The sequence below is a fragment of the Aphidius gifuensis genome, linkage group LG6, assembly GCF_014905175.1.
Source record: "Aphidius gifuensis isolate YNYX2018 linkage group LG6, ASM1490517v1, whole genome shotgun sequence".
NCBI classification, from domain to species: domain Eukaryota; kingdom Metazoa; phylum Arthropoda; class Insecta; order Hymenoptera; family Braconidae; genus Aphidius; species Aphidius gifuensis.
In genome coordinates this window covers 6,819,643-6,846,810 of record NC_057793.1, presented here as the reverse complement: position 1 = coordinate 6,846,810, position 27,168 = coordinate 6,819,643, and the positions used below count along the sequence as shown (strand labels likewise).

The 27,168-nt window shown below is 23.9% G+C and overlaps 5 protein-coding genes across 10 annotated transcripts; 2 read left to right on the top strand and 3 right to left on the bottom strand.

Moving 5' to 3' along the window:
- Window positions 1–873: 873 nt before the first annotated feature.
- Window positions 874–3,211, top strand: LOC122859162 (glutamate receptor-interacting protein 1). Its single transcript, XM_044162561.1, has 4 exons — window positions 874–1,484; window positions 1,586–2,462; window positions 2,536–2,760; window positions 2,826–3,211. The coding sequence occupies exons 1-4, from the start codon at window positions 938–940 to the stop codon at window positions 3,148–3,150; spliced, it is 1,974 nt and encodes a 657-aa protein (XP_044018496.1). The 5' UTR covers window positions 874–937; the 3' UTR covers window positions 3,151–3,211.
- A 481-nt stretch (window positions 3,212–3,692) lies between these two features.
- Window positions 3,693–5,314, bottom strand: LOC122859191 (solute carrier family 35 member E1 homolog). Its single transcript, XM_044162608.1, has 3 exons — window positions 4,892–5,314; window positions 4,338–4,546; window positions 3,693–4,262 (listed from the first exon to the last, which is right to left on the bottom strand). Exons 1-3 carry the CDS (start codon window positions 5,217–5,219, stop codon window positions 3,774–3,776), a joined length of 1,026 nt encoding a protein of 341 aa, XP_044018543.1. The 5' UTR covers window positions 5,220–5,314; the 3' UTR covers window positions 3,693–3,773.
- Window positions 5,315–5,614: 300 nt separating this feature from the next.
- On the top strand, window positions 5,615–8,026 carry LOC122859215 (sodium/bile acid cotransporter 7-like). Its single transcript, XM_044162639.1, has 6 exons — window positions 5,615–6,446; window positions 6,557–6,705; window positions 6,765–6,991; window positions 7,068–7,211; window positions 7,303–7,552; window positions 7,631–8,026. The coding sequence occupies exons 2-6, from the start codon at window positions 6,567–6,569 to the stop codon at window positions 7,960–7,962; spliced, it is 1,092 nt and encodes a 363-aa protein (XP_044018574.1). The 5' UTR covers window positions 5,615–6,446; window positions 6,557–6,566; the 3' UTR covers window positions 7,963–8,026.
- A 91-nt stretch (window positions 8,027–8,117) lies between these two features.
- Window positions 8,118–13,390, bottom strand: LOC122859145 (RNA-binding protein 26). 2 transcript variants are annotated; one of them, XM_044162537.1, is made up of 7 exons: window positions 13,167–13,390; window positions 12,413–12,531; window positions 11,881–12,331; window positions 10,958–11,778; window positions 9,308–10,872; window positions 8,922–9,227; window positions 8,118–8,848 (listed from the first exon to the last, which is right to left on the bottom strand). In XM_044162537.1, the coding sequence occupies exons 1-7, from the start codon at window positions 13,223–13,225 to the stop codon at window positions 8,768–8,770; spliced, it is 3,402 nt and encodes a 1,133-aa protein (XP_044018472.1). In that variant the 5' UTR covers window positions 13,226–13,390; the 3' UTR covers window positions 8,118–8,767. The 2 variants fall into 2 exon arrangements, with proteins under 2 accessions (XP_044018472.1, XP_044018473.1); XM_044162538.1 differs by having other exon boundaries at window positions 9,308–10,860.
- A 2,720-nt stretch (window positions 13,391–16,110) lies between these two features.
- On the bottom strand, window positions 16,111–27,148 carry LOC122859136 (DNA-binding protein RFX2). 5 transcript variants are annotated; one of them, XM_044162518.1, is made up of 16 exons: window positions 26,511–27,148; window positions 22,528–22,871; window positions 22,181–22,358; window positions 21,026–21,131; window positions 20,560–20,659; window positions 20,343–20,492; window positions 19,831–19,986; window positions 18,981–19,162; window positions 18,428–18,895; window positions 18,101–18,222; window positions 17,921–18,018; window positions 17,697–17,852; window positions 17,265–17,467; window positions 17,035–17,188; window positions 16,919–16,970; window positions 16,111–16,726 (listed from the first exon to the last, which is right to left on the bottom strand). In XM_044162518.1, exons 2-16 carry the CDS (start codon window positions 22,756–22,758, stop codon window positions 16,683–16,685), a joined length of 2,400 nt encoding a protein of 799 aa, XP_044018453.1. In that variant the 5' UTR covers window positions 22,759–22,871; window positions 26,511–27,148; the 3' UTR covers window positions 16,111–16,682. The 5 variants fall into 5 exon arrangements, with proteins under 5 accessions (XP_044018453.1, XP_044018456.1, XP_044018457.1 ...); XM_044162521.1 differs by having other exon boundaries at window positions 22,181–22,346; window positions 26,511–26,762; XM_044162522.1 differs by having other exon boundaries at window positions 19,855–19,986; window positions 26,511–26,530.
- Between the last annotated feature and the right edge of the window lie 20 nt (window positions 27,149–27,168).

Below are 27,168 nucleotides of genomic sequence, written 5' to 3'. Positions count from 1 at the left end.
AAAAATCGAAAAATAAACTTAAAAACGAAACAACTTTGTTGATTGAATTTTCATATTAAAAAAATATTAAAAATTTAATATTCAATTTCGAAATTATTAGCTGAATAAATTCAAACAAAAATTCATAAAAAACATTTTTATTTTATTTCTTAAATTAATGCCAATGTTATTATCATTATGATGTGAACAAAAAAAATTCACCCACTGTGTTGTCTTGTGCAGAAAAAAATGTAATTAAATAACGATAAATCCTACTATCATCAGGACCGAATTGAAAAAAAAAAAAAAAATGAAATAAAAAAAATCTGGGAGAGTTTTATTTTTTTTAACATTAAAAATAGATATTTGTTGGTCTCGTTCAATGATCCGGCCCTATGGCGATGGTTATTTTTGTTACGGCATCATCATACAGACTGACTTTAAAATACTGAGTGAGCAAGAAATAAATTTTTTTTTTTTATCTTTATTTGACTCATTGCAACAACTTTGTTTCGTTTTTCTTCATATCTTTATACTCAGTCTTATATTCAGTTACCATTGAGACTCATCTTGTCTTGCTGAATTTAAAAAATTATCTGTCAATCAATTTAACAAAGTCATCATCATAAAAGTGCCAGTGTTTCGAAACTTGGATAAATTCAAAATCGAAATAAAAAACAATTCAAATGAAAAAAACATTTATTACTATAAAATTCAAGTGAAATTTTCTAAAATTTACAAATGAAAAATTATATTTTTTAATGTGTATCTTTAATTTAAATATTTTTTCATAAATTTAATATGAAAATTATTATTTTCTTTATGCAAAAGTTGACCAATAAAATTTGAATATGAAATAAACACATCAAAATATATTAAAATAAATTCAAAAAAAATATAATAATAATGCTTATAAAAATAATAGATTTAAAAAATTAAAAATATTATAAATAAATAAATGCCAAGAATGTTTAGCTCTTTGAGATTGGCGACGATGCGTTCGCGTGATAAAAATCGTGGACGTCCTGGTAGTGTTGCAACAAACATAAGTACAGATTCAAATCGTACTGATGAAAATAGTCAATCATCATTATCATCATCATCACGTTATGATAATAAATTTATATCACTTGATGACATTGATAGTAATTTTTCAATACCATCATGTGTATCATCAAAAGTTGCACAAATAAGATTAGAACGTGAAGATGGTAGTCTTGGTGTAACATTACGTGGTGGTGTATCAAGAGCACTTATTGTAACTGGTGTTAAAAAAGATGGACCAGCAGCAAAAGAAGGAAGAGTTAGACCTGGTGATAGATTACTTGCTGTTGATGATACTGAATTACGTGGTTTAACTTTATCTGATGCACAAAGAGCATTAAGAAAAACTTCTGATTCACCAATAGCATCATTAACAATTGAATATGATGTTGCTAATATGGATGAAGCTAGAGCATCAACATCTGGACCACTTCTTGTACAACTTGAACGTAGTTTATCTGGTGAGTTTATAATATTTAAAAATATAAATCAACTTGAATTCAAAAATATACTATTAATAGACATAAAAAAAAAAAAAATAAATAAACGAATATTTCAACAGGAGAAATTGGATTAACTGTACGTGAAACATCAAGTGGTGTTTATATTGAATCATTAAGACCAGCAAGTACTGCTGATCGTTGTGGTGCATTACAACCTGGTGATAAATTATTAGCTGTTGATGATACACAAGTACAAGATTCAATAATTGCATCAAAATTATTACGTAATATTTCTGATAATTGTCGTATTGCTAAATTACAAATATTACCAAGACCACCAAGTACAACATCAAGAAATTACAAAAGACGTGGACATTTACAATCACACAATGACAACAATAATAATATTAATAATAATAATAATAATAATAATAATCAAACACTTTATATTAAAGAAAATTTAACAATATTATTGAGACAAGATCATCGTGGTTTTGGTTTATCATTAAGATTATCTGATGATGAAATAAATTATGTTGTTGATTTATTAGAAGCTGGTGGACCAGCTGAAAGAAGTGGTGTATTATTACCTGGTGATAAAATAATTGCAATTAATCGTAGAATATTAAGAGATTTACAACCATCTGAAATTGGTGCAATATTAGAATCAACACAAATTGAACTTGTTATTGAATATAAAGTTGGTGGTTCAGTTGTACCAAATTCAGGTGTATTTACTGTACGTGTTGCTCGTCCATTTGGTGGACAACCAGATCTTGGATTAACTGTTAATGAAGAATTAATAATTGCTGAAGTTAGAAGAGGTTCATTATCATATAGAACTGGTAGTTTATCACCTGGTGATCGTTTAATGGCTATTGATGGACAAAAACTTGATCCTGGTGATTTACGACAAGCTGCACAATTATTACATAGACCAGGTACATCAGTTGTTGCATTAACAATTAGAAAATCTGACAATACAAATGATCAAAGGTATTATTAATTTTGTTATCAACTTATTTTTAATTATTTATTATTTATTAATTTGTATATTATTATATTTTAGAGACAGTAGTATAAGTGGTAGTGTATCTGGTGATACAATTCAACAATCATATAATAATACAGCATCAAGATCAGCTCGTGAAAGTCTTCCAAGTGTTGACAGTGCTGTTGATTCATGGGGTGAATTAAATGAAGCTAATGGTTTTGGTTCTGATATTATTAAACTTTGGGATACAGCATCAATTGACAGTGGACAACTTGATTTACCAATGTCACCATATTCTGGGTTTGTTTTAAATTCAATTAAATATAAAGTATATTTTAAATAATTTTATAATAATTTTTTAACAGTTCACAAGAAAGAAATGTCAATGATAATAATCGTCCACAACAAATTGTACATATATCATTACACAAAGATCCAGTTTATGAGGATTTTGGATTTTCAGTTTCTGATGGATTGTATGAACGTGGTGTTTATATTAATCGCTTGAGACCAGGTGGTCCATGTGATGGTGTATTAAAACCATATGACAGAATTATTCGTGTTAATGATACAAGTACTGAGGACTGTGATTGTTGTCTTGCTGTACCACTCATTGCTGCTGCTGGTGCTCGGCTTGATTTAACTGTTGCCCGACCCATAACAACACAAAATATTACTAAAAATTTATAAATATATATTTTTATTATCGTCTTTATATCAATTATTAAAATTTAACAAATAATCAATTATTATTCAGTTGAAATTACAAATGTTTTTTTCAAAGAATTACATCTCAACGTTGTCAAATATTTTTATACGATTGTGTTTATTTTTTTTTTTTTTTTAATTTTAATTTTTATTTATACAAAAATAAATGTACTATAATATACAATTGATTTTATATTTGTTTTTTGTTTCCTTAATTTTTTTTACAATTTTAAAAATCAACATACACTTGTAACAATTTATTATTATTTACAATTAAAATGAAGAAAAAAAAAAAAAAGCTATAATACAAAAAGCTGTCGTTTTAAAAATAGCAAAAAAAGAAAAAAAAAATTGACAATTGTTCCAGCAATTGTTTTAATTATTTAGGGAAGTTTATGAATTTTTTTTTTTTTTTTTTTTTCATTCCTTACCAGAAGGATGAGCAAATAAATTGTCAACTAATCTTACAATTGAGAAAAAAAAAGAAAAAAAAAACCTTTACAATAAAACTCTATATATTTAAATTGTTTTTAAATTTTTTTCTACTCCAGTCAAATATTTACATTGAAAATAGCAATTGAACACATTAAAATAAATTAAAATGACTAGACAGCAAATCGTTGATGTGTCAATTCAGGCCATCCATTAGCAAAATTACTATTATCAATTTTTGTATATCTAGGTAATAATGCAATTTTCTTTTGCAATTGTTTTTGTTTATATTTAGCCATGTTGTATAATAAAACTCCAAATATTGCTAATGTCATGCCAAATATATTTAGTCCAGTAACTGGATTACCAAGTATAAATAGTGTTATGGCAATGACAAATATTCTTTTGCTAGCACTTGCAACAGCGTATGTCAATGGTGTAACAATTGACATTACTGAAAATGCAATAATATTTTGTAGCCAATTTAATACACCATCAATTATTGAAAGACCAACAATATTATATGTTATTGAATTATTTAATACTTCATTTAGTAAATTATGAAAATCATAAATAAACCATAATGGAAGAAACATAATTAATGCCAAACGTCCAAGAATAAATAACAATCTTAAATGATGAATTCCAGTATCACATAGCACCTATTAATTTAATCAAAATAATTAATTAATTAGCTCAATCAAATTTTGTATTAATTGATAAATTATTATTCTTACTTTTTTTGAGTATATATTTTGTAATGAAAATGCCATTGTTGATCCAAGTGCACTTATTAATCCAATTGCATTAAAACTTAATTCAGTCAATGTTGCTATTGCAACACCTCCAACAATTGGTAATAGACTTAAATATACATTTGTTGTTTGTTTTTCACGTAATATTATTCTTGATAATATTACAGTAAACAATGGCATTGTTGCTTTAACTGAAAAATAAATTTAAATTCATTTTTAAAATTGAGTATCATCTAGCTTAAATAAATTCAAACAAAAAAATATTATAACAATTGAAATATTCAACAATTTGGCTTATGATTATTGTTCAATTGTTTATTGTATTAAATTTATTTTTGTAAATTGAGAGTGTGATAATAACATTGGAGATTGTGTAAAATGATACTGGAATTTTATTGATTGAAATTTTAAAAACAAAACACGTGGATAAAGAGTCATTTTAAATTGAAATGAGTATAAATATTATTGATTTATAAATTGTCTATTGCTGAGTAAATTGTTTAAATTATTAAAATATATTTATATAAAAATTATACCAGTATGTGCATATGATACAGGCACCTTCCAAATGCTGACGTGGCTGAATACACTTCCAATAAATTTACCAAGAGCAAGTGGTACTATCAAACGAAAATAATAACTCCATGTTATGATTGATGAAGATTTTCTAATGCCAAATAAATTAAAAAATGGACCAGATAATATTGTTATTGTTGTTAATTGTATCATTGTAAGTGTCATTGGATATGGAAATTGCGATAGTAATAATTTTCCAACAACATTGTTGCTGCTTGATATAATATACCATAATATACACAAAAAAAATATTGTCATTAATTCACGACTTTCACGTTTTCCAACCATGTTTATTAATTAATTATTTAACAATATTATTAACATTCATCTATAAATTATAACCTCACAAAAAAAAACAAAAATTACTCCACGTTTTATTTACTATTTATGTTTTTTTTTAATTGATAATTTTTTGAATACGTGTTCACTTTTTTTTTTTAATTTATAATACATATGGGAAATGACAACAGACAACTGATAATATTATAAATAAAAAAAAAATATATATATGTTTGCCATGTACACACATGTACACGTCAACAGCGTCAACAGGTTCACTAAATAATTTAAAAAAATATTGAAGAGAAAAAAATACTGTCGACGCAGGAGAAATGAAAAATTGAAAAAAAAATGTAGAGGGGATAATTTTGCAGATAAGAAAAAAAAAAAAGTGGAAATAGTCGATGATAAGATAGACTATTGATAAACTAGTAAAATTATATTTTTTTATAAACAATTATATTTGTATTTTTAATTTGAAAAAAAAAAAATAGCTAAAATTATATTTGGGTCAGGGTAGAAAGTGATGCAATAGAAAATACCAAATTGTGCTATTATTATAAATAATAATAAATAAAAAAATAATAATTTATGATAAAAGTGTAGCGGTGTTGATTGATAAATTAATTTTTTAATTTAAATAATATTTAGAAATGTGATTAATAAATAATAACAGTAAAAAGGTTAATGAACTTTTTGACATAATTTTGTAGATTAATTCTTAAAAATGCCTGTGGCTTAGTTATTATATAAATTTTAATTTTTTTTTTTATTTAATAATATTGATTTTTAATTAATAATAATATTTAGAATTTATTTTTTGTATAAATAGTTGAGTGAATAAATAAAATATCATTTATTTGTTGAAGAACAAAAAAAAAAAAAAATGAATCGAAATTTTTATTTTATTTCGAAATTTTCTTTACTTTCACTTTTAAATCTGCACTATTGATTATTAAAATAATTTTTTCGCATGAAAAAATTAAAGCTAAATCATTTGCTTGTTAATTAAAATATATTTATAAATTTTATAATAAATTAATTTACACTTTTTGATATGATTTTAAAAACTAGCACATTTATAGTTTTTTATAAAAATCATCAGAGCTAGAAAAATCATCAAAAAAATACTTCAACAATCAACGAGGGAATAAATATTATTAAAAATGCTTCTCCAATTGCCTGTTTTTTTAATTATTTTTCATAGAAGATTTTTAAAATTATTCAATAAATCACGTACGTATATTTAAACTTTAAAAAAATAATAAAAAAGAGAACACTTTGCACGTTTAAAAATAAGCCCAATAAAAATTAAAACCTAATGAATGTTAATGATATTTTTAAAGGTAAAAAAAAATGGATATTGAAAGTTTAAAAAATATAAAAAAACCAAGAAGAAAAATAAGTCAATTATTAAAACGTTATGGTTTTTTTATAATGATACTTTTATGCACAATAGCAGCATCAATAAAGCCAAATTTAGGTGGAACAAATGGTAAGATAAATGAGCTAAAAAAAAAAATGATAATACCTGTTAATTGTTGGTTCCACCAGGTGTAATAAATAGCAACACAATATTATGGTACATAGCAATACCACTGACTTATCTTGAAGCTGGTTTAATATGTACACCAAAATCTCTCTACTCAGCAATATCTCATGGATATTTATTATCATTTGTAATTGTCTTCATCTACATTGTCATGCCAATACTAGCAAGAATTGGCAGTTGTCTTTTGACATATATTAATGTCAACATATGGCTTTTAAAAGGAATGGAAGTAAATAAATAATTCATACAAATTATTTATAATTAATAATTAAATATTTACCTTATTAATTGTTTTTGTTTTTAAGGTTTTTTTTTGTATGCCACCACCGTTGAGTGTTAGTTTAGTTTTAACACGTATTGCAAATGCAGACATGCCAACGAGCATTGTAACAACAATTTTATCTCATATTGTTGGATTTTTTTTATCACCATTTCTTCTTTACATCATGGTATATTATCATGAAACATTAAAAAGAAAAAAACAAGTTATTAAATATGTAAAGAATATAATGAGTAAGTTGTAATTTTTTTTATAAATAGCTTGGAGCATCAACACCACCACTTGTTGGTGTTAATATTGGAGAAATGATATACAGTACAATAGTGCCTTTTACAATTGGTCTTGCCTTTCAATATGTTTTTTTAAAAATGAATTGTCATAATCATCTTGATGCTGGTTGGATGTCTATTGGATTGTTGATAATAACAGCTTATCATTGGTTTTGTGATGCTGTTACTGTTGACTCGACATCTGTTGAAGCAATTGATATATTATTTTGTGTATTTATTGGTAATTTTTTTTGTTGTTAATATTGTTTTGAATATTAATTTGTAAATACTTTATCATTGTTTTTGTTTGATTCATCAGCTTGTATTGGACAATTAATGACAACTGGTCTTTGCTGGATATTTTGTTCAAGATGGTTACCAAGACAAATTCTTCTTGCAGCATTATTTACAATAACTCATAAATCAGTTGGTATTGGTGGATGGATATTGCGTGGTGCATATCATGGATCTACTCATGGTGTTGCTGTTAATTTACCACTTGTCATACTTCCAGTTGCACAATTAATATTTGGAAGTTTACTGGCTTGTTGGATAGCACCATCAAGACGTGTTTATTATTATTCAACAAATAATTTTATTGATCATCATTCAAGCATTGATGAACAATCAAAATTAAATAATTTAAATTAAATTTTTTAATAAATAAATAAAAAACAAAAGGCTAGTGTAATAAATAATTGCTTTTTTTTTTTCAATAAATAAATAAATAAAAGTAAAAAAAATATTTAAACAATTAAAAAAGTTTTTAAATAAAATTCTAGGTTTTTGAAATAACAAAGACTTTGGCTGTTTTTTTTTTTTTTTCCCATACAAAACATAGCGATTTATTCTACAAATAATGGGATAATTTATTAGTCGCTTCTTTTTTTTTTTTTTTAATTATTTATCTCTTTGTCTTTTTTTAAATTAATTTTTTTTTTTTTTTTTTTTTTTTTTTTTGAAAATTTACTTAATTTTTTTTTTTCTTTTTTCTTTTTTTTTTTTTAAAATGTAAATTTGTTTTGTTTTTTATTTTTTTTTTTAAATATTAAATTTTTTTTTTCTTTTAGTAAATCATTTTTTTTTTTTTTTCTTTTTTTTAATTAATATTTTTTTTTTTTTTTGCTTTGTTTTTCAATGTTATTATCAAGTGCGTTTAAAGTTTATTACAAATTTATAATTTTTTTTAAATTTAAACTTATAACGCATGAAAAAAAAAAAAAAAAATTGATACAATTATTATTAACAAATATTATATTAACACTCATGATACAAAAAACAATATATATTTAATAATCCATAAAAACATTATATTAATAAAATTTGGATTATTATAAAGATATTGTTTGATTGTTGATGGTGATGATGATGTTTCAACGATGACATTGTGTACACGACATTTAGTGCATGCGTTACTGTATTTAATAGCAGTAAAACTATGTCAAATTGTATACTGCTATCGTCTCCAGCTTCTTGGTTCACCATCCTCCTCCTCTTCTTCCTCGTTTTCTTCAAGAAGTAATGCTTCAGCTGCGCTCTAAATAAATCACAACAATTAAACAACAAAGCACAATACAAAAAAATAAATAAATAAAGAAAATTTAATTTACCTCAAGATCAATGTCCTCATCGGTTATTTGTGTTTGTTCAGTACGTACTGATAGAGCTGAATTTGTATTATTATTACCAACACTACCAACACTACCACCACCACCAGCTCCACCACCTCCAGCAACCGTACTACCAACAGCACCACGATGAAGATGATGTGATGATACCCATGTTACTGATAATAATCTATCTTGAAAAGTTCTACCTTTAATAAGTGCTACTTCAGCTTCTTTTCTTGATTTATAATTTATCACAATTGAAGGCGTTGCATCATCAACAATTTGATTGACTATTTCACCATATTGCTATTTAAAAAAAAAAAAAACAAATATTAAAAATAAATTTATAAATAAATATACAAAAGCAAAAGCAAAAAAAAACTTACTTGAAAATGTGCAAGTACTTCGGTTTTATCATCAGATTCATAACCTGATATTAAAAGACTTGTTGGTCTATGATCAACAGAAACATGTGCATAACTACCACGTCCAACAACAACACCACCACCAATACCACCACGTCCACCACGATAAGTTAATGAATGTCCACCTCTAATAACACGTGCTGTTTTAACACTACGTGCAACAACAGCACCAGTACTAATACCTAATACAGCAGCTTGTAATTTTAATTCATTCAGTCTCTTTTGTAATTCACCAGCATCTTGTCCTTCTTGTTGTGCTGTCATTAAATCAAGCTCAGCATCAAGTATTTCTTTTTGTGTTTGTTCACGTGTTTTAATTTGTGTTTTAATATTACTATTATTATTAAAATTACTATTACTATTATTACTATTAGTATTATTATTTGTTTGAACACCTGTTGTTGCTGTTGTTGTTATTTGACCATTATTTATTGATAAATCTTTACGTAATTCATCAATTGATTGTTGTAATATTTTTATTGTTGTCATTATTGCATCTTTTTGTTCTGGATTTTTTTCAGCTTTATCAATTAATACACGTATTTCATTTAAATTTTTTTCCAATAATTCACCTTTACGTTTACGTAAATCAGCTGTTAATTTAATAGCTTCTTTTCTTGATTCTTCTTGTTTTTTTTTAATTGTTTCTTTGGCAGCAAGGATTTCTTGAGTTTTTTTAATAGCAAGTACCTTGTCTTCACGTGTTGGTCCAGTTGTTGTTGTTAATTTTTGTGCTGATTGTACAATATTTTGTGTAGCTTGTTGTTGAATTTGTTGAGTTTGTTGCTGTTGTAATTGTACTTGTGATTGTTCATCAGTTGAACGACGAGTTGGTACATATTCATTATTTTCACTTTTAATTGGTACTGTAACAGCAGCACCAAGACGTTCTTTAACTGATGGACGACAACTACCTGGTGGTACATTTTCAATAGCACCAACACTAACACCACCACCAACAACACTAGTATTTGTATTACTATTATTATTATTAGCAGTATTATGCCAAAAAACTTTAATAAATCTATTATTTAACACAGCCTCAGTACTTCTATATGCAGCTTTTGCTTCAGCTGGTAATTGAAATGTAACAAGTGCAGCTTCTGGATCACCACAAAAATTAACTTGTATATTTACAATTTTACCAAATTTCGAAAAATGATTATTCAATTGTGTTATATTATTTAAAATACGTGGTACTTTTTTTAATTCAAGTGAACAATTTAATGAATTATGTATAGCACGTTGTTTTGGTCCAAGACGATTAAAATCAAATGCTTGTTTACGTTTAAGTGGATTTATTTGCTGCTGTTGTTGCTGTTGCTGCTGTTGTTGTTGATGTTGTTGTTGCTGTTGTTGTTGATGATGATTAATATCTGTTTGATTTGGATGTGGTATTACAGGTACACTTATTAATTCACGTTGTCCACGTCCATAAATACCAGGTGCTTGACCAGGATGTCTTGGCCATGGTAAACCACGTGGTTCCATACTTGGTGCATCTGGATTATATTCTGCAAATGTACCTAATAAGTAATATATTATATATTTTTAATTATTTTTTTATTTAAATAATGTAAAATATTTATTTATTATGATAATAAAACTTACCCATATTAGCATGATGTTGATTTCTTAAATGAGGTAATGGTGGTAATGTTGAAAGTGGTAAATGTGGTGGTTGTGAATTACCATTATGTCCTGGTTGTTGTGTATCATTAACAACATTACCAACAATTGGTTGTGTTGTTGTTGTTGGTCCACCATGTGGACCAAATGTTAATACACGACTTAATGCAACATCCTCAAGTACAACTGGATCAGTACCATGATCATATGGACATAAATCACCTCTCATACAATAACCCTTTTCATCAAAATCACGACAACGACGTTTTTGTTGTTGAAAATTATCATTTGTTGTTTGTTGTTGTTGTTGATTATTATTATTATTATTTTTAAATGGTGGTGCAATAACAACACTACGTACTGGTTGACTAGTTGATGATGATGATCTCATGTCAATATCACCATGATTACTATCTTGTATAATTGTACCATCTGGACTATGTTGTTGTTGTTGCTGTTGTTGTGATTGTAATTGCTGTGGTTCTAATTTATCTAATTTTTTACGTTCAATTGAACGTGATGATGAACGTAATGGTGATGGTGATCTATTACGAAAACGTGATCTATGATCACGATTATCAATAATATCACGTGTATTACGTGTACGTAATGGTGATAAACTACGACTTCTACTACGTCTTCTATCATGTCTACGAACACTTGATGATGGTGGTGATTTATTTCTCCATGGACGACTACGATCACGTTCACGATCACGACGTATATGATCTCTACTACGTGAACGACGACGATCTCTTTCCCATGAACGTGAACGAGATCTTGTTTTTGAACGTAATCTACCACTATTTTAATAAAAAAAAAAAAAATCATAAATTTTAATTAATATAAGCTACACGTTATATTTATATTAATTAATAACAATTAATATATTATTTTTTACTCACCGACTTCTTGGACGTTTATCTTTATCATCTTTTTCTGATTCTGATTTTCTATTTTCACGTTTAATCATTATTGGAATTGTTGGTGATGTTGTTAATGGTATAACTGATGTTGGTGGTAATGATAATGTTGGTGTCGGTGGTGGTAGTTGTTGTTGTGTTGGTGTTATTGTTGTTGTTGATGATGATAATGGCATTATTGATGAACCATTAATTTGCAATGGCATAATTGTTTGTTGTTGTTGTTGTTGTTGTTGTAATGTTGGACTTGATATTATTGGAACAATTGGTATTTGTATATCAATATTTTCAGTTTTAATAATTTGTAAATTTGATGGTGTATTAATACATGGTGGTGTTGTACCACCAATTGTTGAATCAATTTTTGGCAATGGTAATTCATATTTTTGTGTTTCCAATGTTTTAAATAACAACTCCACAAAACTTTTTGTTTCTGTAAATAAATCATTTAATTATTTCAATTAAACATATACTTGTATTTATATTTTTTTAATTATATTTATTGAAAACTTACCATGTTGTAAAAATACATCCAATTGTTCTACCATACCACCACGTAATTCATCAAGTGTTTTATCTTTTTTTACCAATGCATATACATATTTTGCTAATGCTGCTGGATCAGCGTCACATCTGTAATAATAATTATTCATTCATTAATTGTTTTTCAACAATAATATTTAATACATCATCATAGCCATTATGTGGCTAATGATTTGCCATATTATAACTTCCTCCATGGTTACATCAATCCCAACATAAAAAAAAAAAAACAACAAACCCAAAATGATATAATGGAAAATTGCAGAATAAAAATGGAAAAAAAATACATAAAATTAAGGTTAAAGTATTTTTTTTGTCTATTGTGGACTATTGATGAATGATTATAATATAAATTTATGATTGTTAATAGCATGATAGTTGATATGAGTATTTGCTAAAGATATAAATATAAAATATTAAAACGATAATATTGATAATAATAGGTGATGGAAGACAGAGATTATGACGTGACAAATTTAAATAGAATTAAAAATTGAACCCCACGCATTGGTGAACAACTCGACACATGTATTATGGATAATTATATCAAATCATCATCATCATGTATAAAAATATGTCAATAAAAATGAAAATATAATTTTAATTGAAATAAAAAAAAAATGCACAGTTAAACAAGAACAAGATATAATATGTAAGAGACAAAAAATAAAAAAAAAAAAAAGGAAATTCAGTAGGAAATAAATTGGACAAGCTGGCCTACTTACAATGGCTCCAAAACAGCAGTTAGCCATGCCTTGAATTGTTCTGGATTATCAATAATCATTTTTTAAAAAATAATATAATATTATTATTAACACAAATTATAAAGTTTATTTAATGTCACAATTATCACGTTTTATGGGCGGGAATAAGTACTCGCTCACTGAATTAAGATAGTCGCCATTCTGAAAATGCTCTGTATACCAATACAACTGAAAAAAAAAAAATTATTATTTTTATATGCACTTGTCTCTCTCTTTTTTTTTTTTTTTCTCTCTCATACATGGATAAACACACACGTATGATTTTAGTTCTAAAATTAACCGGTAGGCTTGACTTCCATACGCTTGCGCAACATAAACGTCTCTTCTTTTCTTTTTTTGATTTTAAAAATTGTTTATCAATAAAATATAAGGAAAATTATAAATATTATTAATTAAATAAATTTTTTAATTGTTTATTAATTTATTTTAAATGTTATAAATAATTAAATATACCTGTTGAATTAATTTTAATTTCTTTTAGTTTAATTTGACTTTGAAAAATTGTTTATACATAAATTATAAATAAAAATTATAAATATTATTAATTAAATTAATTTTTTTGTTGTTTATTAATGATATATATTTATTATTTTGATTATCTACCTGTTGAATTAATTTTTATTTGTATTTAAAAATAAAATGAACAAAAAAAAAAAGTAGTTTTGTTCTTTTTTTTAAAAATTGTTAATAAATTAACAAGTTAATTAATAAGTTATGTAAATTTATTGTATTTAAATTGACACATGCTAAAGTTTTTTTATTAATAATTGAAATGAATAATTAAGCAAGGTGTTTGTTTTTTTCTTTTTTAATTTCATTTTTGAACATATATATTTATTTTATATATATTACAATTAATTTTTCATTTGTTTGTTGTTTGTTTATTATTATCAGTACTCAAATTCATTTTATTTTACTGATAAGTATAGCTTGATAGAATAAACTACATATTTAAACCATTTATATATTTATTTTAATTTTAATTTTTTCGTAAATATGACATAAAACATATTTTATTCATTTTTCGTTTTTCATGAATTTATTTACTTTTTTTGTTTTTCATATAGATTTGAGCTGCATTTATTATTTTTCTAAAAATAATTCTATTCAATTGATAATTTCTTTGAAATCTCATTCACTCGATGAATAAGATATGAATTATATTAAAATATCATTTATATATATATTTTTTTTATCAAAGAAATGCATATTTAAAAAAAAAATTTTTTTTAAATAATTTTCAGTGTAAATGTTAAGATCTTTTCCTGTTTTAATTTTTTTTTTAAATTTATCAATTTTAAATTCTTAAATGCATGTAAGGCCGTTTGTTTTTTCATCATTATTTTTCATAATAATAAAAAAAAAATTATTTAATTTTGTAAAAAAATTGTAGCATTTTTTCAATAATTTTCATCGACGTATTTATGGATAAATAATATCAATAATTAATTGACGATGTAAACAGGAAAAACAAAAAAATATTAAACTCCAATTAATTATGGAAGTTATATTTTTTATTATCATTATTATCAATTATCATAGAAAAAAAAAAAAAAGTTATTTTGTGCAAGAGCTTTGAGTGATGAAAACGGTTCAAATTAAATTATTAAAATATTTTGTTGATAAATTTTAAAACTATTTTATCAATTTTTAATTAAATCAATATATCACTGTCAATATTATTTTCCTGTTTTATCGTTATCAATAAATAATAAGCCATTATCATATTAGGTACACTTAGGTATCGATAGTTTTTTTTTTTCTTTTTTCCATTTTTTTTTTTTACATGTATAAGCTCATAACAGTTATGGAAATAATTTTTAATTATTTCCTTGTACCGATATATTATTATTTATTATTTCACAATGCTGATCGATATTACATTGGTTAAATAAACTTATTAGTTACTTTGACTAGTAAAAAATAAAAACTAAAATAAATGATAAAATAAATTAAACAAATAATATCAATAAACAACAAATAAAATAATAATTAAATTTTAAATTGTCATATGATCAATTTATCTGTTTGGTATACATTGTTTTTTTTTTAATGATCAGTCTTTTTATTATTTATAAATTAATTATAAATTGCTTTTTTTATAATTAAATTTGACAAAAAATGATAGTTTTTATTTTTTTCCATTCTGTTGTTTTTTTTTAAAATAATTAATTAATCATTGAATACAAATAAAAATTGCACAATTATTTTCTTTCAATCGTTTACATTGTAAATTAAAAAACAAATAATAATTATTATTAATAACAAAATAATAACTCAGAGAAAATTTAAAGAAAAAAAAAAACTTTTTGTTTTTTCAACGATCAGCAATATTAATTAATAGCACGATTTAAAATCGAGTGAAAATAAAATGTACAAGAAATTTAAATTAATATATCAATTAAATTATGTTAAAAAAATATTCTTGCATTTTATAAACACTCGAATTTTATAAATACAAACACACTTAACATTTACATACCTTAAAACTATAACAATCGTGCGTTTTATTATTATTTTTTTAAAATTTTTCATTTTCTTTTTATTTAGAAAATTTGTGTATGTTTGTGTGTTATTTATTTACAATGTGCCAGTGGATTTTAAATTTTCATTATTGAGTATTAAACTTATTTAAAAATAATTTTATAATAATTTCAATTATAATATTAATTATATTTTTTTTTGATCTTTTTTCTGTTTTATCATTCATAATACAATTTTAATAAAAAATATAAATATTGGTCCTATCTAATAATAATTGTTAATATAAATAATTATTAATTTTAATTTTATTTTTATTATTTCTATCTCCATATATATACTCCAGCATGAATAAATAATATTCATACTATTTTTTTATTTTTGCTTAAAATTTTATTTTTATTTTTTATTTATTATTAATATTAATAATAATCAATAGGGCGGAATTATTATTACACATTGAACCGCGCGTTTGTGCAAAGGACGGGCGATTAAGGATCATTTTTTCAGTTTAATTTTATATCCAGCCTTAGCTAAATTTTAAATACTCTTTGTCAATTTTTCGATTGAATTTTATTCAAAAAAAAATAATAATATATATCGTTTTAATTTTAGGACATGAAATAATCATGGTCCCTTTTATCAAATCGTTGATATTTCGACTAGACCTTGTTTTTAATATTATCGATAAATAAATAATCATTAATTTTTTATTTTTCATTTACATTATTTACCAAGTTATCACGATAATATTTTTTTATCTATATATTTTTTTATTATTAAACTTGGTACGTCCTAAGGGAATTTGTCTTTTTTATTTTTATTTCTTTCTTTGATATTAGATAATTAAAATTTATCTATTAGTCTATTAGATCTACTTAATTTGATAGGCCTTATTTGACATTTTTTTTTTCTTTTTTACTTTTTTTGTCATTATTGGTAAAATATTTGTGTACTGACATGGCTATTTTATAACTAAAAAATGCTATCACTCAGTTAGCTCATTTTCATGCGTTTTGATTGATTTGTATTCGATGTATCTGTAAAAAAATTATTTTAATTAAAAGAACATTTATAATAGTCAATATTTTTTGTAATTTAGTTTTACTATTTTTTTTTTTTTAACGGTTGTAATTCTTTTACATTTTTTATAGAAAAAGAAAAACATTTTTCATTTTAAATTTAAATTATTTATAATAAATTATAGACAATGTAATTTTATAAATATTTACCTCCATTTGATGTATTTCCAAAGCTACTGATTATTTGACAACCCTGATTTTTCTAAATAAAAAAATAAAAACAATAAATAAAATATTATATTTAAAAAATAAATAAACAAACTTACATCTCCCATAACAGCAATTGGAGTTGTTCCAGTAGCAAGTGCAACTTGATGTTCAATTAAATAAAACATGTACTCATCATAAAGTAATCGTATAAGATGAAATGATCCAAAACTTGCAGCACTTCTCAATGTAAGATCACGAATAACCATTGAACTAAATTTAAAAATGAAAAATACAAAAATTTATAAACAATTTAACTTGATTAAATTAGTTTGGAAGGAATTAATACCTGTAGAAAGACCATTTAAGTAAAAATTGACGAGCAGCTTTGGCAAATGTTGGTTTACCCTCGTAAGGTTTTAAAACTTGTGTTACAACACTCTTCAACCAAATTGCCCATTGTTCAAGTGAATTTTGTTGTTGTAATGTTACTTTAAAATCAGCTTCTAAACGTTGTACAACTGTATAATCACATTGGCATACCCAGGAGGCCTTGAAAAATTAAATTTACATAATAAAATTAACTCAAATTGTATATTAATTTTAAATTTACACAAGTGTAAAGAAAAGATATTATTTTTTTATTTCCACTTGTATTTTATTTGCACATTTTATATTAATTTATAGCTTATAAATTTATAAAAATTAGATAAATTAATTTTGACAGACATTGTGTAAGCAAATTTATATAAATTATCAAATTTAAAAATAAAAAACTCACCTGTTCTTGTACATTGTGAAAATCAACACGATTTAAATCAGCTAACATTTGATTTATTTGACTAGAATTTTGTAATACAGCACGTGCAGCCTGAGCAAGATGATTCAAGGAAGTATATCGTCTGAGAGTTTGAGCAAATGCTGATACAGCTGTCAACTGAATAATAAATCATTTAAATAATTATTAAATCATCTTGATATATTTATTTTTAATTTAATATTTACTTTTATTTGCATCATTTCTTCAGGACAGTCATTCATTGCAGCAGTCAGCCATGATTCAAGACCTTTTGCAAAATTTCTAATTGACTGGGTCAATGTACCTTTTGATAAAAAAAATTAATATAAATTTATAAAATAAACAAGTAATGACTCATTACAAATTGATAAATATTTTTTTCTTACTTGGTATTGGTCGAAGAACATCTGGCATTAAAACTTCTACTAAATTTTGATAAAATGTGTAATCAACTGTTTTTATAAATTCCTGTACTTCACAACACTTACACATTTGATACAATTTTGTTCTAAAAAAAAGAAATAAATTTATTATATAAATATGTCAACTGAATTTTCATTTTTTACTAGAAAAATTTTTTTATATATTTTTTAAATGATTAAAAACTAAACAAACATTTTAAATTGAAAAAAAAATAAATAAACTTTTGATAGAAAAAATTAAATAATAAATAATTAGTTAAATTTTAATATAAAATAATTATCAAAACTTACTTTGATAAATATTTTTCTTCTTCACATTCATCACCATTATTATTATCTTGACTACGCCAAAATTCTCTCCACAAACTTTCAACAGTTGCAAATTCAAAATTTAATACAGCATCTAAAAATGCCTCACAATGTTCACGATAAATACTTCTAAATGTATCAATATCTTCAAGTGTACAATCTTCAGGAAGTGATGATCCATGACCAACAATTATTTCTGGAAATTCTGGTATAGCAATACTAGCCTCACCAAGAAATTGATGATACTGTGGTATTGTTGTGTTTGACGTTACATTTGTATTATTATGTGAATTATTATCGTAGGCTTGTTCTTGTTTTGGATTTATAAATTTTGATCGTTTTGTTTGATTTGTTGAATTTGATATATTTCTACGTCCGTCTTCATCAAGCATATTTAATGAAGAATTTGGCTTTACACGAATTCCATAATAATGATATTTTGAATTACCTCTAGAATAGTAAAATAAAAATTAATTACATAAGATAAATTAGCTTGATTTTCTTGTACAATTATTTTTGTGAAAGATAAATTTACCTTGTGCCTAGACGACGTGTTCGTAAACCAAGAAATACTGATCTTATTAATTTACCAAAACTAGCAGCATTAACTGGATCTAATTTATTATCAATACAATGACGTAAATAATGATTGTAAAGTGTTGAACGTGGCAATGATACACCATCTGCTGTTTCATAATTTTCCAAAAGCCATTGAACCTATGATTATTAAATTAAATATTTTTTTTTTTATAAAACCAATATTCAATTATCTATCATTGTAAATATTTGCATTTTTTTTTTCAAATAAATTCAAATATTCACAATGTTAAATAAAATTAATTTAAATATTTTTATATTGTGTTTGTAAGTAAATAAATGTGCAATAAGAAAAAACTAAAATAAATTATTTTAAGGAAAATTTTCAATACAAATAGACAAACAAGTAGATAAATAAAACATGCACAAAAATAAAGATAATAAAAGAGTTAAAAACACTAAAAATAAAATAATAAAAAGAAAAAAAAAAAAGAAAATAATTTAAAAAATAAATAATTCATCAAAACTGACAAGAAAAAATTTTTTTTTAAAACTAATTTTCTATAAAATTGTCAAATTTAATTTTTTTTTATAAAACATAATCAATATTTTTATTATTTTTCAATTAGAGGTGCTTGGATAAATGTCTCAATTTAATTTGAGAAAAAATTGTGCGTGAAATAAATAAATAAATAAATTTCTTGTGCAAAATTATAACAGATTTTTTTTTTTTTTGTTGTCAGTATAAATTGAGTTAAAGAAGAATAGAGAAAAGAAAAAAAAAAACAGATATAAACATGCAAATATGAAAAATAGTTAGATAATAATGTATAAAAAAAGTAGCTAACAAATGGGGAGTCGATATGGCTTACGGTGGCCTGTGAGACCCTAGTGGCATGCGTCATGTTTGCTGCTGCTGTGGCAGCCTCTTCAACGCTGATAGTTGCACCTCCAGCATTACCACTGATCAAGTATGCCCCGCCACCCCCGCTAACCACAGCCTCCTATCAAAAATCCCATGATTCCATATTTTTCTTATATTTTTTTAAAATATATTTTATCCATAAAATAACAATCCCATTTAAAAAGAAAAAAAAAAAAAAGCTCATACAAGAAATTTCCAAAAAAAAAAAAATTCCAAAACATGTTATTATCAACCATAAAAATGAAATAAAAAAAAAAATAAATAATCTAAAAAAATCATAGATTTAATAAGCTAGATTATATGGTTTCTTTTTTTTTTTTTTTTTTTTTTTTAAAGGAGCTTGCAATGAAAAAATTTATCAAAAAGTTTTAAAAATGTTATGTCAAGAAAAATATAATTATTTTTGTTTTTGATATGTATGTTTTATTGACTTACAGCTGAATCAGTTTGTGGACTTGCTCGTGCTGCTGCTGTTATGAGAGTATGAGTTGTTGGATCATTATCAACAACACTTTGTTGTATTAAATATGTTCCATTTCCTTGTGATAAAAGTTGACCAGTTGTGTTTGTTGCTTGTCCCGATACCTGATGAATATTATTTAAAATTTATATTTTAGCTATTCATATATTTAATGAATTATTTATTTATTACCTGAGCATATGTTACTGGTGTGTTTGTTGATGTGTAATACTGACTCGAGGCAGGAGTGTACATTGCTCCTGTCTCTCCGACAGTATACACTGGATATGTCCTTGAAAAATAAAATACAAAATTTATTTTTAACATGAAAAAACACCAGGCAATAATGAATGATCTGTGTTTTAAATTTTAATTAATATAAACTAATAAACAATCAATTAAAAATAATAATAATAATGTATTTAAATTATTAATAAATTCTACAAAATAAACTTGATGGAAAAATAAATAACAAGTAATAATTGTTTTGTAATTTTTAAAAGCAACAATCATCGTCATTACTTTGTTTAAAAAAATAATAATAATTTTATTATTTATCAAAAAATAAAAATTGTTAATAATTTTAACAAATAAATTAATCAATTAAACAATAAAAAAAATCACACTAGATTTATCAAATGAAATTATAATTATTTACATTTGTCCATTTGTAAGATTATAAGTTGATCCATCCCCCTCGACATACTGGACATAAGTAGGATGAGAAACAGACTCAGAACCCACGTTCTCTGATTCACCAGCCACTAAAAAATATAAATAAATTATTAAAATAAAAAAAAAAAAAAAACCAATACACAAATAATATTTATAATTATCTAATTTGAATTATCTAGAATACAAAGAAAACATGCTGATGATTTTTTGTTAATTTTTCTACTCTCACCTACTGCCGTTGTGAGAGAAGTGTAGGATGGTGAATCCCCAGTACCTAATTGTTGCAATTTTTAAATGTGAAGTAGCAGTTACAAATCAATACGTGATGCACTCATATTATTATTAGATCCATAGAGCTAGCACAACCCACTCAGCAAAATTACTCGTTACTTTTTTTTAACAAAAAAAAACTCTAAAATAGCTTTTAATTTTTTTTATCATCAAATAATGCTCGAATCATGATGAATTTTTTTTTTTCAAAGTTAAAACTTGTCTCTATTTGCCTGATTTATTACAAAAATATCTACCGATGCGTTTTTGAAAGAGAAATTTTTAAAAATATGTTACTTAAAGTTTTTGGACTTTAGTATGTCACTCACTTCTCACAGGGGCTGTGAGGAGCAGCGTTATTTTGTAGTGACAATTAGTGGAGTGTATTTTTTTTCTTTAAAAAAAATTCAAGAATGGCTAATAAATTTTTCTAGCATTAAATAGCTCGTTGTGCTCACTTAACAGATCTATTATCATATATATTATTAATTTTTAAATAATAATAAAATTAAAATTCCAAGCAGTATTTATTATTAACTAAAGCGCAACTAAACAATAATAAAAAGTTTAAATAAAACTTTTTAAAATATCCAAAAGACATATTTTTAAAGCAATAATTCTATGTTATTTTATTTTTTTAAATAAAAAATACAATAATATATTAATGAAAGTAAATCACGCGATAAAAAAAATATAAAAATATTTGAAAACTCAACAAATAAAATAAAAATGAAAAATATATTTTACATAATAATAAAGTAAAAAAAAAAAAAAAAGAAAATAAATAAAGAAGCTTAACAAAAAAAAATAACAAACCTTTATATTTATAAAAATATTATTAATTAATAGTAAAAAAAATTTAATTTACCAGTAACAGTAATGTAGTGTGGTGATTCACTGACAATTGTACCAGTTGATGATGATGCTGCGTCTGAATCAATAATTGTATGACCAGAATGTGATGTATTAACAACTACATGTGACTGTGTGCCAGATGAACCATTTGATGAATCAGCAGCGTTTTCCAATGAATCCTGTACAACAAGCTAAACAATAATTATTATTTTTGACATATTCATAAAATATATAGAGATAAATATATTTAAAAAATAACAGATGGTTTGAATAACTTTTGTTATCAGACAATTTACACATTATATTTAGTAAGAGATAACGACAATTATTGATTATATATTTTTAAAATGAATGAATTACCTGTATTGGTTGAAGATTATTATTATTTGATGGATCAGTACTTGTAACAACAGTAATAAGTTGTTGACCTCTTGTCTGTGATTGTGCAACACTACCAACGGCACTGGTACTTGATGTTGTGACAACGACAATATTAGGTTTATCATCCACCTCTACAACATTTGAATTACCCCCGCCATGACCAGTTCCAGTTGATGCTGCAAGAGCATACTGGGCTCCAGTTGTAGTCATGGCAATAACACCCTCACTAATATCTCTATCACAATCGTTTTTAAATTTTTCTATATTTATGAATGACGGTGATGGTGTAGATGATGATGATGATGATGATGACGACAATGTTCCTGAAATTTATATATACAAACAGGTAAAATTATATTTATATATTGGTATGTTGAATAAGAGTTGGTTATTAAGAGGAAGTTGATTTTATTTCTTGAAAATATTTCCACGTGAAAGATCATCACCCTAAACCAACGTCGAAGAATCTCTTCATTTATATCAAACACACGCCAGGAGACAAACGTAGCTATGGCAATAATTTATCTCAAAAATATATCTATTCAAATCTTGAATCTTTTTTTTTCTTTTTTATCATTTAATGTTTAGTAAAAAATTCAAACAAGCACTCGTTAAATTTTTAGTTTTATTTTGTTGTTAATATAATTTTTCAAGTTAATAATTTGTCACATAAATCATCTGCATTTTAAACAAAAAAAAAAAAGCAAAAAACACCAAGCAATAATGAATGATCTGTTTTTTAAATTTTAATTAATATAAACTAATAAACAATTAATTAAAAATAATAATGTATTTAAATTATTAATAAATTCTACAAAATAAACTTGATGAAAAAATAAATAACAAGTAATAATTGTTTTGTAATTTTTAAAAGCAACAATCACCCTCGTTACTTTGTTTAAAAAAATAATAATTTTATTATTTATCAAAAAATAAAAATTGTTAATAATTTTAACAAATAAATTAATCAATTAAACAATAACACTGTATAAAATTACAAATAATATTTTTTAAATCCCACTTGATTTATCAAATGAAATGCTAAAAGTTTTTATAAATTCTCAACTAAATATAGAGATTATAAAATATATAAAGAGCAATGTAGATATGAATTAATACAGGTGAAAAGACACAAAGAATTAACTACTAAACTTAATATATAAAGATCAAAGAGACATTGAGCAGACACACATACACATAGTGCAGGATAAAAAAAAAAGTTACAAAATTGGCAACATGTTTCATTTGAAAGGCCCCCTCTATTTCACCTTTGGGGGTGGTGGCAGGTACCAAAGTTTATTTCTCTCATATACACACATGCACACATAAATATAAAACAGATATACACATTCAGGGGGTTGAAAATATAAAAAGAAATTTATATATAATACAAAATAACAAAAAATAAAAAAAATAAAAACGAAGGGTAGCAGGCAAAATAAAATGAATCAACACACGCTTGAGTTGTCATGATATAAAAAGAAGGGGATGAATGATACCTATGATAAAATATGTTGGTTCTCTGAAGCAATTAGATGGTATTAACGCTCATTATTTTCATTCTATCCTCTCATCCTTGAAGATGATACTACATGTCTACTAGACTTCAAATAATTTTACAATGATTCACCACTGAGTCCATTGGAATTACAACAAAATAAATTAATTTTTTTTCTTTTCTTATATTTGTTTCATTCATGTTTTAAACAATCCATTTAATTAATTTAAAAAAATATTACTCAATACTAATGATAAGTATTTTATTTTAGAAATAACTTTTTTTTTTATTTCAATGAAATACTAATATTAATAATAATAATGATAATAATGACAACAGGTAATTATGATATTCGATATAAAAATAAATAAACCAAGAGAAAAGAAAAATTTCTTTTCACCCTTGTTGGATGATGATGATGATAATAAAATATAATATTTCACAAAACAAAATGATAAAAAAAACAAACTATCAAGTATCAAGGAGCTATTGTTGATAAATTTTTCAATGAAAAAATTAAATAGATAATTAATATATTATGTAATTAATATTTGATTGAATAAAAACTTACGAAAAAGTTAAAAATTAAACACTTGAACACTTGTACTTCAAATGGAGTGTGTGTATTTGAAAAAATTAAAATTAGTGAATAGAGACTGTTGAGGTGTATCGTTGGAGAGTAACTAAATGAAAAAAAATGAAAAAAAATACACAAGGTGTAGACTAACATATGAAAAAAATAAAAAACTTTAAGAAAATAAGAAAAAGTCATTTTTTTTTTTTTAACAAACTTGCACCTGGACTCATTCGGTTATGCATGGCTGGTGCCTGGCAGTACACACTTTGCCCCTTTTTCATATTTTTTTATTTTTCATTTCCTTGTGTTTTATTCTATTTGTATGTATATGTATTTTTTTTATTTCTACACTACTTCCTGATAGATATTTTTTTACTGGACTATCCCCTATACTGTATTCCAATGTTGAAATAAAATAAATATAATAAATAAAATATCAAAAGCATGGCATATTGAGATGGCTACAACAAACACCTGGTTATTTTAGATAAAAAAAAAAAAATTGAAAATTAAATAAGCATATTTAATATATGCATAAAGCTATCTTTAGATAATTTTTTTTTTTTTTTTTTTTTTTGGTTTAGATAAAAATATTTATGTATTTTTAAAAATTTTAAATAAAAATACATGAATATTTTGATATTTTTTTAATAGAAAAAATGAATTTAATTTATTTAAAAGTTTAATTGATAAATTAATTTTTAAATTTATTGTTGTATCAATTTTTTAATGTGTTAAATTTAATTTATTATTTATTTTTTTGTTAATTTAAAGGTAATTGTTGAATTTATTTTAAAAAATAGTAAAAACGTGTTGATAAATTTAGAATTATATCTATTTTGAAATTTATTATTAAATTAATGTTTAAATTTATTTTTGTATTAATTATTTAATTTATTTAAAAATAGTGAAAATTGATTTTTAAAATTTATTTTTTTTATCAATTAATTAAAAAATAGTAAAACTAATTTTTGAATCAATTGTTACATCAATATTTTATCTTTGCTGTACTTATTTTCTAAATGATTAAAAAATAGTAAAAATTATTTTTCTAAATTTATTAAAAACTATATTGAATTTATTGTTAAATTAATTTTTAAATTTATTGCATTTTTATAGCATTGAATTGACTTTAATTAAATATATTTTTAAAATAATTTTATAAACAACTTGTGTGAGATATATTTCATTCTTTATTATTCAACATTCAAATAAAATTTTTCAACAATTGTCAATATGCATTCACATGAGTTATTCCCAAAGCAATGAAAATTATTAAATAAAATATATTGAAAATCAAAAGAAATGGTGTTATAAAGTACGTGTTGAATTTTATTCATGCATTATTAAATTCATGTATTAAAAAAAAACCTTAAATTATTATTATTCATGTACTCAAATACACCATGATCCAGCATGTGAATAGACTTTTGTATATAAAAAAAAACAACAACAACCATCATCAAATCAATGGGGATGAATTTCTAGATGCAAAAAAAAAAAAAAAAAATCAAATAAACCAAGGATTTTCCTGAACAAAAAGAAAAAAGCAAACGAAATAATAAAAAAGCAAAAAATATAAGATTAATTTTGTAATGATCAATGGGGCTTGTTCAACCCTACTTGATATTAAAATTGATACAATGCTCTAGGAGTTGTTAAAAGGGTGCTTCATTAAGGGGGGCTTAGACCAAATTGCAAAAATAAAAAATAAAAAAAAATCTAATTTGCATAAAAAATAAAAAAAAAAAATATCCCAAGCATGTAAATGAAAATATCAACATAAAAATCATTAAAAAACAATATTATTAAGAAAAGTTATAAACAAATTAAATAATTATTATTTAAATAAACAAAAAAAGGAAAAATTTAATAATTAAATCTCACCTGTTTCACGAAACTCAATTATTTTTTATTTTTTTTTAAATTAATTTAATTATAAAATCATCAAATAATTGTCAATAAATATTATTGACATTTTTGACAGTTAACACACAATATAAACTCCTCGTGGATGACGTTTCTCATTAAATGAGTAAAAAAAAAAAATGAGCACCGGTTTAAAGATTGTGTTTACTCAAAAAGAAAGAAAAAATTTCATAGAAAAAACGGTTCACAGTTTAATTATTGTTATTTAAATATAATAAAAATTTATAATATTAAATTAATATGTTGTTGATCAACAACAACATTTTTATATATATAATTTATTTATTTATAATGTCGTTGACGACAAGGACCGGTCAGAATGTCAGTTGTCTGATATCCATGGTCTCCTTGGCTACGGCATCACTGACCGCACTACAATATTTCATTTTTTTCATTAATTTTTAAACAACAATTAATACACTTTAATAATTATTCAACTATACAATTTATTTATAAATATATGTATACTATTAATGTATAAATTTAATATTTATTATTAAATGTTTATTTAAATGTTATATAATTTTTTTAATGCAAATTATTTATTATCGTGGAACTACTTGTTTTTTCAATCGCCATTTTGTGTTACTACGCCCTCATATATACACACACACAC

Bases quoted from the DNA above. Each gene is read 5' to 3' on its own strand.
- LOC122859162 (XM_044162561.1), top strand. From the start codon at position 938: ATGCCAAGAATGTTTAGCTCTTTGAGATTGGCGACGATGCGTTCGCGT. The intron at 2,463-2,535 runs GTATTATTAATT...ATTATATTTTAG, and splicing joins GACAATACAAATGATCAAAG to AGACAGTAGTATAAGTGGTA. The intron at 2,761-2,825 runs GTTTGTTTTAAA...ATTTTTTAACAG, and splicing joins CCAATGTCACCATATTCTGG to TTCACAAGAAAGAAATGTCA.
- LOC122859191 (XM_044162608.1), bottom strand. From the start codon at position 5,219: ATGGTTGGAAAACGTGAAAGTCGTGAATTAATGACAATATTTTTTTTG. The intron at 4,547-4,891 runs GTATAATTTTTA...TTTATTTTTCAG, and splicing joins TGTATCATATGCACATACTG to TTAAAGCAACAATGCCATTG. The intron at 4,263-4,337 runs GTAAGAATAATA...TTAAATTAATAG, and splicing joins AAAATATATACTCAAAAAAA to GTGCTATGTGATACTGGAAT.
- LOC122859215 (XM_044162639.1), top strand. From the start codon at position 6,567: ATGGATATTGAAAGTTTAAAAAATATAAAAAAACCAAGAAGAAAAATA. The intron at 7,212-7,302 runs GTATATTATCAT...TTTTATAAATAG, and splicing joins CATTTCTTCTTTACATCATG to CTTGGAGCATCAACACCACC. The intron at 7,553-7,630 runs GTAATTTTTTTT...TTGATTCATCAG, and splicing joins ATTATTTTGTGTATTTATTG to CTTGTATTGGACAATTAATG.
- LOC122859145 (XM_044162537.1), bottom strand. From the start codon at position 13,225: ATGATTATTGATAATCCAGAACAATTCAAGGCATGGCTAACTGCTGTT. The intron at 11,779-11,880 runs GTGAGTAAAAAA...TTATTAAAATAG, and splicing joins GATAAACGTCCAAGAAGTCG to TGGTAGATTACGTTCAAAAA. The intron at 8,849-8,921 runs GTAAATTAAATT...TGATTTATTTAG, and splicing joins ATGAGGACATTGATCTTGAG to AGCGCAGCTGAAGCATTACT.
- LOC122859136 (XM_044162518.1), bottom strand. From the start codon at position 22,758: ATGACTACAACTGGAGCCCAGTATGCTCTTGCAGCATCAACTGGAACT. The intron at 20,493-20,559 runs GTAATAAATAAA...AATATTCATCAG, and splicing joins CACCAGTAACATATGCTCAG to GTATCGGGACAAGCAACAAA. The intron at 16,727-16,918 runs GTAAATATTTAT...ATTTTTTTACAG, and splicing joins TGGAAATACATCAAATGGAG to ATACATCGAATACAAATCAA.